Source organism: Equus przewalskii, chromosome 3, assembly GCF_037783145.1.
Source record: "Equus przewalskii isolate Varuska chromosome 3, EquPr2, whole genome shotgun sequence".
Taxonomy (NCBI): Eukaryota; Metazoa; Chordata; class Mammalia; order Perissodactyla; family Equidae; genus Equus; species Equus przewalskii.
Genome location: NC_091833.1, coordinates 98,471,322 through 98,485,382, shown reverse-complemented (window position 1 = coordinate 98,485,382; position 14,061 = coordinate 98,471,322). Strand labels below are relative to the sequence as shown.

At 34.9% G+C, this 14,061-nt stretch overlaps 1 protein-coding gene across 8 annotated transcripts in view; it reads left to right on the top strand.

Moving 5' to 3' along the window:
- TBC1D19 (TBC1 domain family member 19) overlaps positions 1-14,061 on the top strand; it is a 140,261-nt gene that overhangs the window by 32,297 nt on the left and 93,903 nt on the right. For all 8 annotated transcript variants that reach the window (XM_070613025.1, XM_070613022.1, XM_070613028.1 and 5 more), the window contains 4 exons: positions 130-205; positions 11,014-11,088; positions 12,290-12,353; positions 13,333-13,379. In XM_070613025.1, coding sequence (XP_070469126.1) covers positions 130-205; positions 11,014-11,088; positions 12,290-12,353; positions 13,333-13,379 — 262 coding nt within the window. The remainder of the gene's footprint in view (positions 1-129; positions 206-11,013; positions 11,089-12,289; positions 12,354-13,332; positions 13,380-14,061) is intronic.

Sequence of the window (14,061 nt, the reverse complement as noted above, 5' to 3'; positions counted from 1 at the left end):
AACATAAAACTGCTAACAAATATTCCATTTCATTTATAACATGGACTACAGAGGTGAGTAATTTCTAACCAAGAGAACTAGTTCACCAAGAATAATGCACAATGCTTGGCTGCCTCTTTTTGTCCCTAGGTTTCCTTCACCTAGTCATCCTGCTGCACCTCCTGAGCATCTGAAAGAACCTTTGGTATATATGAGGAAAGCACAGGTTGGTTATTGTTCTTTTTAATTTTATTTTTTCATACTAAGTTATGTAAAGCAGAGTGAAAGATCCTTATTGATGTCAGGAGTATATATTATGCATCATATGAAATCCTGGGTAAGAACCACTAAAGTGATGGGAATAATATTTGCATGCTCTTCCTTTCTGCTCTCAGTAGCTGAGGATCACACCTGTAACTATAATAATCCTAATGTGCTATACTGGCCTGAAATTTAAAGTATAATAAAAGTATTATGCAGCCGTTTGTTCCTCATGCTCTGTGATAATAAAGGAATGAAGTAAGAATGAACTGATTCACTCTTCCCTTAGAATTTTGGCTTTTGAAGCCAGTGCTACTGATACTGTATCTGAAATACATTTTTTCTCACAGCAGGTTGTTATTACTGATTGTATTCTGTTACAGAACTCAAATGCACCTTGTATCTAAAATGGACTGAAAACAACTAAAAGTCACTTTAAAAGAATTAAATAATTTAAACCGAAGAACTGTAAAAAGCTGTGAAAATGGAAACGTAGTAAGTTCTGTCATGTGCCCCTAACTCTTTTAACTGTCCTTGCCTTGGCCCAGCCTGGTCCACCTCCCTGTGAGCTAGCACTGTTTGTGAGCCTTCCTCATGCTGGGGACTCTGTGACTGCCACTGCTGAGGCGTTTAGTGGACATCACAGAGTCGGCCTTCTTTCTCCATCATAGTCTCAGAAATTATTATGAAAAATTTCATATGTACCCCAAAGAACTCCCACGAACCCATCACCCAGCTTCATCCAATTGTCATAGTGGTTCTGCTGCTCCTGAGGTGTGTTCTGCTGCTTTGAGTTACCACGTTCCACAGCAGTGGTGGTTAGGCAGATTTTTATTTTTCAACTTTTATTTTCATTTAAAAAACTCTCAAAGTTAGCTGGTGAAAGGAAGCAATATAAACAAAAAACTTGGAGATATTTGAGGAAATATATAATATATTTCTATCTCTGGGTGCTACCTGTGGGGCTAGTAATCAGACAATATTATGAATATGTCGTAAAGCGTAATCATTAAATGATACATGTGTGAAAGAATTGTTTGGTCTTTTGTTGTAAAGATATATATTCAAGAAAATAAAACTAAAAATATTGGGTCTAAATATTTTTTGGTGAAATTTGAAAATTTCCAAAAAGTTTAGAGAAAGTCTCAGTTTTAGCATAGTGTTAGAAATAAAACACAAAAGTTGGTTTCTTATCATGACTGAAAAGAACAGATAGAGAGGTAAGTAATAGGTCTGTTCTTAAAGCCTACTGCTAGTTGCTGAGAATATTCACGAATCGTAAGTTTATGTATTGTGAGTATGTGTGCTACTTCTCTCTTTTCTTTCCAGACTTGCCCACTAGATCAGGAGTTGACGCACTACAGCCCATGGGCCAAATCTGCCTTGCCATCTGTTTTTATAGTTGGCAAACTAGGAATTTTTTTTACATTTTAAACTGGTTGAAAAATCAAAAGAATAATATCCTGTGATACTTGAAAAGTGTAGGAATTAATAAAATATGTTTTATTGGAAAATAGCCATGCTCATTTATTTACATTTTATCTATGACTCTCTGCACTACAACGTCAGAGTTAAGTTTAGTAGTTGCAATAGAGACCTTATGACCTGCAAACCTAAAATAATTTACTATCTGCTTTTATACCGAAAGTTTGCCAATCCCTGAACTAAATTCTTCATTCTTTAAGAACAGAGACTCTGCTTTTTATCCTCAGCATCTAGGCACAGTGCCTGGCCCACAGCATACTCTCAATAAACGTTTGTTGAAATAATTGATTCTTTAACGATGGTCACACTAAATGCCTCCTCTAGCAGTTATTGTCTACCTATCTTCCTATATTTCTTCTCCTGGAGTCATCTAGTTCTTCAGCTCCCTGTTTTGTTGGGCACTTCTCCCCTTTGTGCACGAAAGCTACCTAGTCTGGATCTCGTGACTACCATTCCACCATGTTCTCTCTTGCACCTCATAATCCTCTTGCCCCATCAGACTTCAATTTGCCATTCCAGTCCTCAGCCTAAGGCTACCTCTACCATTTACTTTATTATTCATTATTCCTTATCTGCTTTCCAGTTAGGGTTTTCCTAATTTTTTCCATGCTTGTGTAGCCCCTATTTCTACCCCTATCACACTCATTTTTAACATGTTCCGCTTAATTTATTAAGAATATTCTGGTCATCTCATTCAAGCTTCCAGAGCTTTTGTTTGCTGCCACATCTTTTTTGGCTCCTGTTCTCTATGATCAGCTGTCTACTGCACATTCCTTCTGTGAGATCAAACTCAACTCTAAAATTGAGTTTGTTATATCATTCCTAAAATGAACATCTCTTCCTGACATTTTTATTTCTGTTAATTCGTTTCCATTTCCAATTTGGACTTGAAATATCTTTGATCTCAGTTTTCCATATCCAAATAGTCACTACGTTCTATAAATTATTTCTTCCCATTGTCTTATAGCCTTCTCTTCCTTTTCATTACCTAGGCGTTACCATAGTGATCACGATGATGATGATGACGATAATGACAACTGTCTTTTATTGAGTGCTTACTTTGTTTCAGGCGTTAATTCACATACTTGTCTTATTCTTACACCTCTCAACTTTCAGTCTATCTCTCTCCCCATCTACTTATGTACGCTCAATACTATAAACTTTAACTACGAGCAGATGAACCCTTATGGTGTATCTCACTGCCTTCTAACAAACCTTCGAAGACTCCCAGTACCTAACAAAAGAAGTTCCTGCTCCAAAACCCCACATTCAAGAGTGTTTACTGTCTGTCCCCAGCTTACCCTTGCACTTTATCAGTCTCTGCTGTCTTATATGTCCTCTGTACCCTTACAAATGAATCATTTTGCCTTTCGTCTTGCATCTTTAGCACTTTTCTTATTTTGTTTTCCTGTCATGGACAGCCCTTTTCGCCTGCTTTGCATTATGAAAATCCCATCTATTTTGTGAGGGTCAGCTCAGATGGCATCTTTTCTCTGATGCTATTATCCTCTTTGGAAAGGATCTCTCTCTCTTTCGGACTCCTGTAGCACACTATCATTTTATAGTCCTTATCACAAATTGCATTCTATTATGGTAATTTCTGTACACATCTCTCTGACTTTTGTTATAAGCCTGTTGAAAGCAGTAGCAATTGGAAAACATTTTTGTATGCCTAACATCTAGTATGCTGACCTTTCTGTACCACAAGCTTAGTAAGTTTGTGGTGAATTAATAGTAAAGGCATTTGTCATCTCTTCTACCAATTATTATAATATTTACTTAAGAGAGATTTACTGAATGCCTACAAGTAGAAGACATTTTCTGTGCTATGGAGATTCAGAAATAAGTTAGATACCGATTCTGCCTTCAGGGAACTTCATGGTTTAATAATTGAAATAAGACTTGGGCACCGTAGCTGTAATAGAAAGTAGAAAGTGCTGTGAGCTATAGGGGAGTTGGCTAGGAAGTTTGTAGGAGCCCTGGGAAGGAGCTGGGGACAGGTGGTTCCTTATCAGGGTGTTCTTTGCTCTTTACAATCAAAAACAACTTTAAAAAATCCAGTTAGGGTTTCCCTCCCCTTTTATTCAGTAAAACATATGGGCATAAAATATTTTGGAACTGCACCTTGGAAAATTTGATTCTGTCTTTTTTTCTATTAAAGTTTCATGAGTAATTTTAACTTCACTTCTCTCTTGACAGAGTTGGGATGTAAATCAGCTCTTTGCAGTTTTTGGCAAGGCAGACTGGTGTTTAATATTCCAGGTTGATGAGGGAAAGAGGCTTCTTATCCTGCATCAGCATTTCCCAGAGTGTTTTCCGCTGAATACTAGCCCTGCGAGATGCTCCACAAAAAAGGGTCCCATGGACAAATAAGTTTGGGAATTGAGGAAAACACTGCCTTCCTCTTGGTGAATCACAATTTATTTTATTATTTTTAGTAGACTTGATTTTTTACAAGAGTTTTAGATTTACAGGAAAAATTGGGAGGATAGTACGGAGAGTTCACATAGACCCCATACTCAGTTTCTCCTATTAACATCTTTCGTTACTGTGGTACATTTGTTACAATTAGTGAACCAATATTAATACAGTATTAACTAAAGTTCATACTTCATTCAGATTTTCATAGTTTTAACCTAATGTCCCTTTTCTGTTCCAGGATCCCATCCAGGACACCACGTTACATTTGGTTGTCCTATTTCCTTAGACTCCTCTTGGCTAAGACAGTTTCTCAGACTTTCCTTGTTTTTGATGACCTTGACAGTTTTGAGAAGTACTGGTCAAGTATTTTGTAGAATATCTCTCACTTGGAATTTGTCTGGTGTTTTTCTCATGATTAGACTGGAATTGTGGGTTTTTTGGAAGAACAACACAGATATAAAGTGCCATTTATATTCAGAGAAAGCCTTTTTGAAGAAACTGATATACAGTGTGAGTTTTCTTATGAAATAATATTAATAAACACCTAGAGCTCTAATTATGTGCCAGGTACCATTCTAGTGCTTTACAAGTATTCACTCATTTAATATTTATGACAACCCTGTGAGGTGAGTTACTCTTGTGATCCTAGAGAGATCCAACTTCATGAAACTATTAAGTGGAAGCACTGAGATTGGAACCCAGACAGTCTGGCTGCAGAGTGTATACTACCTGATGATATTCAGCCTATTTCTCTATCTATTCCAGAAATGCTCAGGCAAATTCAAGATATGCTGTGTGCTTGAATTTACCCTGTTCCCTGTCAATCCAGTAACCTTAGCAAAAACGTGAATTTTGTTAATTTCAATATGTGCTTCATCTCATCCCCTTCCTAATTGGTCTTTCTGCCTTCTGTATTGTCCCTCCATTTCTTAAAACTTCCAAGACTTAGGACAGAGCTCCAGTTCCTTACTTTTGCTTACAAAGCTGTAAATGATCTTGCCCTCCTTTTTATTGTTGGATCTCGTCTCTCACCTCTTCACGCTGTCCCTCCCCATCGTGCCTCTCCCCTCCCCACTACTACACATACATAAATTCTCTCTCTCTAATCATACTTGACCTCCTCAGTTGTTCCAGCAGGAGAACCTGTGCTCGTGCTGTTACTTCTACCAGAAACTGCCTCATCTCAGATGCCACGTGTTTCTGGCAAACTTATGCACATTCTTCAGGTATTAGGTTAGATGATAATTTCTTTAGGAAGGCTCTCTGATCCCCAGATCTCAGATATTTTTCTTGTGTTTCCAGTCCTCCATACGGGAGGTACCCTGTATTTCCTATGACAATACTCGGGTTATCTGTATCATCACCTAGATTCTGTAGTCTCTGTGAAGCAGGGCCAGTGTCTCTCTTTTCACAACTATATCTCCAACATCTGGCCTAGTGCCTGGGCCATGGTAGATGCTCAATAGATATTTTTTTTTAATGATAAGTGAATTGAATGAATGAAAAATGGAAAATGTCCCCTCCTAGAAAATACTCATACCCTTTTTCCTAGTAATTCCATTTTTAGACCTTACCTAAAGGAAAGAATCAGGGAAACACAGAAATTTATGTTCATGATAATAGTAAAAAATTTAAAAGAATCTAAATGAACAGCAGTAGGGCTTGCTTAAATAAACATCGTATCTCTAAAAGACAATGTTATACAGACATCAAAAATGTCATTTTTGGGGGCCGGCCTGGTGGCATAGTAGTTAAGTTTGCACACTCCCCTAGGTCGGCCCAGGGTTTACAGGTTGGGATCCCGGGCGTGGACCTAGCACCACTCGTCAAGCCACACGCTGGCGGCATCCCACATGAAATAGAGGAAGATTGGCACAGATGTTAGCTCAGTGGCAATCTTCCTCAAGCAAAAAGGGGAAGATTGGCAACAGATGTTTCAGAGCCAATCTTCCTCACACACACACACACAAATCTCATCTTTGAAGAAGTATAATGAAATAGGAAAGTACATACATTATAATCTTAAATGGAAAAAGCAAAATATAAAACAGTATAATTACACTTTAATTAAATATATATACATGTATGTATGTATACATACATATTTATCTCAGTTGTACCCATCCATGCATAGAAAAAGTGAAGAGAACAAAATGTTAACTCATTATGTTTGGCTGATGGAAATTTTTGGGTGCTTATTTATTATTTTATTCTTTGTCTATTGTTCTCTTTTCCAGATTATCTTGAATAAACTTGTTACTTTTATAATCAGAGAGAATTGCTAAAATCGTTTTCCAGTAGATAGCTGAGTTGTAATTATTTTGCTTTATTTTTTGTCTGAGTGAAGAAAGTAATTTTTTAAATTTTATAATTTCATAGTTTTTTACATGCTATATATTTATTATATGGTTTTTAAAGACTTCTTATGTACTTTCATTGTTATAAAAAAGTAGCAAGGCCATAGCTAATATCTATTTAAAGATTTCAGTATAATTGCAATTCTTTTGTAAATTTTTTGTCTCTTGTGGCTTAGCAATTACCTTATTTATAAAACACTTGAATCCTTTGAGTTAGTACCGCAGACTCCAGTTACTAGGGAAAGTGATTTGAAGGCAACAGTAATTTCATTTGGAGAGGATATGGGTTTAAGTAAAAGGTAATGTCTTCCTATTTAAACATTTTAAATGTAAAAGGCCGTTTGTTTTCCTTTTAAATAATGTTTTAAAAGCTTTTTATTTATTTTGAAGTCTTTTGGGTACAAACCATTACTTTGTTTTTGTTTTGTATTAGTGCACTGTCATTTTTCAGTAACTTATTTGCTACTTTCACTTTTTTTGTGTGTGCGCTAAGGGTACATTGAAATTTTTATTTAAATAATAGCATAGGAATAACTATGATTCTTTTTGGAGCATTTAGTTTTGAGACTTAGGGCTTATTTATTTGCCTCCACAAAGAGGACCTGAGAAAAGTTAAGTATCTGTACCCCTGGAGCGAAAGTGGACCTTCAGGTTGATTCAGCCCGACCTCTGGAGTTCATCTCCTTCTGCTCGAGAACCTCTGGAAACAGAGAACTCATGATTTCACTGACTTAAACCATTTTGGTTAAGTTTCTCAACTTGGAAAGTTTCTTTCTCGTATTAAATGGTCCTGTGCTTCTCGTAACATTTATTCACTGGTCCTAGTTTTGTGCTTGGCACGTAGAAAGCTTTCAATATGTGTTAGTGAGCCAGTGAGTCAACAGAAGAATGAATGAATGCCACTTAATTAAGATTACAGTTCTGAAGGGAACTTAAAGGATGCCCAGCTTGAAAGCAGCCACTTGCTTCATCTTGGATTTTCCCTCATTGTTAGGAAATTCTATTCCTATTTCTGATGTCTGTGGAAATGACTTCTATGACTATCTGATTGAAGCTTTTGCAAGGGGTACCTTGGAAAAGTCCTGCTAACCTTGTCATTGTGTCATAGATGTGGAACAGGGAACGGGGACAACAGGGCCAATGCCTGGGGTCACTTTTCTTTTATTATTTTTAGGGTTTTCAAGGAAGTAGTATGTGTTCTATTGAAAACCAGAAGTTTTGATATGTCTAGCTTTCTGTTTCTTTGTTCACTCATTTATGTTCTTTCTGTGGTTTATGACATATGGACTGAGATAGCCCTTATGAACTTTTTGCAACCTGTCCCATATTATTTGTGTATCTATCTACACCCCCACCACGAAAGTGATATGTTTCTTAGGGACAAGGACGCTCTTTTATTCATCTTTCAAGGCGTGTGTTTAATAGTGCCCAATAAATATTTGTTGAATCAATGTCTTTTCTTTATTTGAAAACTTGGCTGTTACACCTCATTTCCCCTGTTTTAGCCTTAAAAATTTGAATTTTTCTGAATAGAGCATCCCTTTCCTCTTTCTTTCTCTCAATTTTTAGTCATGTTCTTTCTTCTCTTCTGGATTATTTCTAAGTTCCTACTTTAGTTGTGGAACACAGAAAAAAATGCTAATTGAATTAAGATTTGCTCAGCATCGCTTCAGTTCTTACTATTCTTTCTCATTCTGCCTCCATATGTTCTTTTTAAATTTCCTCTTTCGTAAAGTGAGGGTGATGATACATATCTCACAGGATTAATAAACATGTGTAAACACATGTAAATAATATAGGTCTGTTTCCTAAACTCTTTTCACTCAGAGTGCTTTCTTCTGATGTCTAATTTCTGTGTAACTTTTTTCCTTAACTTTTTTCTCCCTAATTACATTTAATGCTAAATTTAAAGTTGATGAATTGAAATACTTAGTACATCTCCTAAATGGAGTATCCATTTAGGAGAACTATGATTGATCACTTAAAATTGTACTTTCTAGAAAATACCTGAATGAGATATTTTTGCCAAAATAATTTTTTAAAGGATAAATTAACAAATGTGTTTCAGAATATCTTGTCAAGATATAATTCCAGGAAGTGTCATTCCATTTTGAATGGTCTTCATATTTGAGTTTTTAGTAGGTTTTATGCTGTATTAAAATCGTGTATTGTTTGGGGGCTGTCCCTGTGGCTGAGTGGTTAAGTTCGAGTGCTCTGCTTTGGCGGCCCAGGGTTTTGCAGGTTCACATCCTGGGTGTGGACATGGCACCGCTCATCAGGCCACGCTGAGGTGGCATCCCACATAGTACAACTAGAAGGACCTGCAATTAGAATATACAACTATGTACTGTGGGTGCTTTGAGGAGAAGAAGAAGAAAGAAAGAAAGAAAAAAAGAAAAGATTGGCAACAGATGTTAGCTCAGGTGCCAATCTTTAAAAAAAAAAATTATGTATTGCAGTCTTGAAAATATGTACAGTATATGTTATGAGCCACACATTGATGTCTATTGTAACTTTAATTTTCTTTTTATATCCAACATTTGTTTTTTTTTTTTTTTCCTGAGGAAGATTTGCCCTTAGCTAACATCCATTGCCAATCTTCCTCTTTTTCTTTTGCTTGAGGAAGATTAGCCCTGAGCTAACGTCTGTGCCAGTCTTCCTCTATTTTGTATGTAGGTTACACCACAGCATAGCTGACAAGTGATGTAGGTCCATGCCTGGGATCCAAACCTGTAAACCTGGTGTTATAAATAATGTTTAATCATGAATTAGACACCAAATGTATTTAAGTCTTGGGTCTAAGAGAAATATTTACAGTAAAAAAAGAGAATTGAAAATAAGCCAGTAAGTGGAATTAGTTTTGGGGGTATTTCATGCAATGTATTAAATGTATTCTTTTATTCTTGAAAATCTATTTCTATATATTTAGTAAACTAAGCCTTATACATTTCACATAGCTCTATATTTCTCCTATAGATGAATGTTTTTCCTGTTCATTCATTGCTTAGGCCATTGTATCAAAATTTTAAAAAATGCTTGTAACATTATTTAGAGTAGAAATTTGTTCAGTTATTGAGAATCTATTATGTGCTAGACAAGTGTGATATGTGCCATGACAGGTGAAGGAAGGGATGCAGGACCAGGTAAGAGAAGGTTTAATAGAGGTGAAGACCTGAAAGGTGAATGAGCCTTATCCAGATAAAGTAGGAATAAGTACATTGGGGATGGGAGCAGAGCATGGGGAGAGTAATGTATTTAAATGTGTCTGTTAACGAAGACTATACTATAGTAAGAACTATCAATTATTGAATGATTCTTGTTGCCATTGTTATGTCACTGTTCAAAGCACTTTACATCTTTAATCTTTATAACAATCACAGAAAGGGGCTATTATTTTTCTACTTTTATTGACTGGTTATAACTGTCCTGTAAGAATAATGCAATATATAGTTCTCTTCTTTTCTCCTCATTTGTTCTGAATTTTGGAGCTATGGTATTATTTTATTTTGGTTTCAGTGAGTCAGTAGTAGCTTGTAGAAATATTTAGTAAAAAGACCAAAAAAAAATCATGGCATTTTAACTTGGCATTAAACGGAATAATTTACTAAAATGTAGTATATATGGATAATCAGTCTATGACTAACTGTTAAAATTAATGTGTTATTTCAAGTTTATAAGAAATATAGGGGATAGAGAAGGAAGATAATCAATACTGTGAAAAGAAATAAGACAAATCCAGATTGTGACACATTCTAAAAGATAACTGGCCTAGACTTCTCAAAAAAGTCAATATCATGAAAAAGAAAAGGACAAAGAGACTCTAGATTAAGCTACACTGAAAGAGACGTAACAACCAAATGTAATATAATACATGAATTTTTAGTGAGTCCTGGATTAAACAAAACTATAAAAGACATTTTGGGGACAGCTGGAAAATTTTGAATATGGACTAAATAATTGATGATATAAAACCTTATTGTTAGTTTTCTTAGGCGTGATAGTGGAGTGTGGTTATGTAGGAGAAGGTTCTTAAAACATTCATGCTGAAGTAGTTAGGGATGAAATGTCATATTTGAAAACATTGCAATGTAATAATTTCTGTAAATTTTATTTTTTACTAGGTCATTAATGGGATTCCTGACTATTAAACATTTATAAAATGCTTAAATTTAGTTACCCCTTTATTATCTGCTATTTTTCCTTAAAGTGTTTATCACCGTATGACTTGCTGATTTATTTTTTAATCTATCCTCATTGCCATCCTCCGCTAGAATGTCAGTTCTCTGAAGACTGAGGCTTTCTGTTATTCACGGCTTAATTCACAGCACTAAGGATAGTATCTGGCAGATAGTAGGCAGTAATCAAAATTTGTAAAGTGAACTAATGAATGAAGATGACCAATCTTAACCAAGCTCACCATTTCTATATAACTCATAATATCTTTAATTTTTTAAAATCAGTTTTGATATTTGTAGCCAGAAACAATAATACATTGTTCCTTATGTTTCAGGGAAGTTGGGAAAAAAGAATTTTGAAGAGTTTAAATAGTATGTGCACTGAACTGAGTATCCCATTGGCACGAAAGGTACTTTTCACACTTAAGTATTTTATTCCTAATCAAGTACTAGGACGTTTCGTGAAGTTATAACTGCTAGGCAGATTTGTCTTTATTTTTACTAGTATATCAGTTTGTTTTGAAACAAAAATCTGTAAAAGGCCAATTATGTGGGTGTATTCTATATAGATTTCTATTATGTGTGTTGTAATGCTTTTTGTAATAACCCTGTATCTTGAGAATAAATGGAAATAAAGTATAGAATCTACAGTATAGATTTCTTAGAGATTTGACTGTAAAGGTTATAAGTACATTTTAAAGATTTTAATTACCTTTAATCTCCTTGCTTTTTGGCTTATAGACACAATAGCCACATTTCTTGAATTAGAGATGGAGTTCAGGCATACTGTCGTCTTGTAATAGCCATTAGGGTATCTTCTTTCAGTATTAACATAGGGAATGAAAAGAGTCATTTGTCATCTCCCTGCAGAACTATTTGGATCTAATAGTATTGGATCTATTTAGCTCTAAAATGCAACATTTATTTGTCACTCTGTGCTTTGAGAGAGGAGAGATGAAAAAGGAGAGAAAAACCACTTGAAGAATGTTCTGGATTCTTTATTGCTGCTCGCAAGTAGGAGAGAACAAGTTTCTTTTTACTTCATTCTCCCTACCTGCTATTTATTCCCTGCTGTTGGACAGGATATAGTGGATATATTTTGGATAATATCCAAGGAAAGGTCACTGAAGGCACCAGAATAATGGTGTAAAAAAGGATAAGTTTATATGAAAAACTGTCTAAGTGTGTAGTATTGTGTAATATACTGTCTTTCATATAGGAAGATGATGCTACTGACTCACAGTCACACTCTCTTGGCCAGTCCCCCTTGTGATGCATTTCTGAGATTGCTGGACGGGGTAAGAGATGTAGAATGTGGCTGAGGAGCAGTTTTTCTGTGTGAAATTTACTGGCCAGTACAGATCATTTACCTTCTCTTCTTGGACTCATTAGCACCATATTCTAACTGAGCCATTGAGAGTAGATTTAATATAATAGTTAAATAAAAATAATTTAAGTGCAATTCCAAACACAATTCACCACATGTAATGAAATTATTTTTCCTTGTGTTATGGTAGCTTATTTAAACTTTTAGATAAGTATTGATTCTTACTTTTCAGCTGCATGCTGAACTTCACAAAATGAAACCAATTTTTAAATTACCTTTTTTAGAGGCCAGTTGGAGAACAGAAAGAACTTCTCAATAAATGGAATGAAATGGGAACTGATGAACCAGGTATATGAACAACTTTTTTCAAAATGTAGTAGTGGGAAAAATATAGCCTTCTTAATTGTGAATTCAAAATAATATTAACAATTCTTTTGGAAAGATAGCAGGTTTCTCTCCCTACTAACTTACTATCGTCTGTTTTAGTTGTTTAAACTTCTACTTTCCAGTTTAAAAATTCCTAACTTTGGTCAATTTTTTACATTATTTTGAGAATATTTAAATCAATTATTCTTTTTTAAAGCATCATTTAAAAACATTTTTATTAAAGAGTAAATTATTCAGTGGATTTCTTAGACTCATAATTAAGGTAAATGTTTTTCAAGCTTTAATTACATTAGATGTTAAAGATAGGTTAAATTGTGAAGAGTTTTAAGACATCTAAAATGTTTTTAAGAATTTATTGTGGTTCATTTTAATGTTTAAAATTGAGTCAGTCAATTTTATAAACATATAATGATGACAACAATATATCATTTACTATGATAAATAGATGTATATAATTGTATAGGTAGACATGTACATAATCCCTCACCACTCTTCCTTAAAAAAAACTATAGGGGACTGGGCAAGAGGTAAGTGCTATAATAAAGGAAGCAGTGTGTTATAGAAGTTCAAAAACGGTTCAGTACAACTGGAGGAATTCACTAAATTTACATTGTTTGTATTCTTTGTGCTTTGAGAATTCTCATATAGAACTTTTACGTTATATTGACATTATTTTTTCACTTCAGTTATAAATTATTACAAATTTATGAAAAGGAGACTCAATTTCTTCTAGAGTGTCTCATCTAAGCTGTCAAAGAGAGGGGCTGTCTTTTCATTTTTGTGTTTCCAATACTTAATGTCTGACAGATAATCGATACTCTGCAAATGTTTGGATTAATCTAGCTGTGCAGCAATGTATGAAAGAATCAGTAACATTTATTATTAGTAAGCCTTTATATAATAACTGAAATTTTGTTTTAACTTATCTTATTAATTCTAGATTTAAGCCTTTTCAGACCTGTTTATGCCCCTAAGGATTTTCTTGAGGTAGGTTCTATTAGATAAATGTATGTATATTGATGAGGGAAAAGTGTGAAAGAAATGACAATATAAGAGTATCTCCAGGCAGAGGGATCACCATGTAAAAAGCCCCAGAGCCACTGAAGCAGTGGAGCGACATGATCAGATTTGTGTTTGGAAATTGCTTTTGGAAAATATTCTGGAGTATGGAAAGATTAGAGGCAGTAAATCAATTAGGAAGATTTTGATTAAAAAATAGTGACTATAAATCATGTAGCCTGCTGCCTACCACATAGAGGTAGTCAGTGTATCTTTTCCTTTTTTATTTCCCTCCCTGTTCTAGTAGTCCAGGCAAGACTTGATAAAGATCTGAACTAAGAAAACAGCATTGGAAATGGAAAGAATTCAACAGATTTGAAAGAGATTTTAAGTAGGATTTGGGAACTGATTAGTATGGGGAGTATGAGAAAAAGAAAAGATAAAGATGACCTTTAGGTGTCTAAATTGGGCAGTTGGGTAGAGGTAACTTGCCCTTGAGATAGGGAATACCAGAGGAGGAACAGGTCCATTAGTGAAGATGATGAGCTTAGTTAAGTTGGAGAGGTGTATCGAGCATTCAAGTGGAGCTCTTCAGTAGGCAGTTAGAACTCACTCGTTATTTTAATTCACCAATCTTTGAGTCCACGCTTTTTCTTGTACCTTACATGTA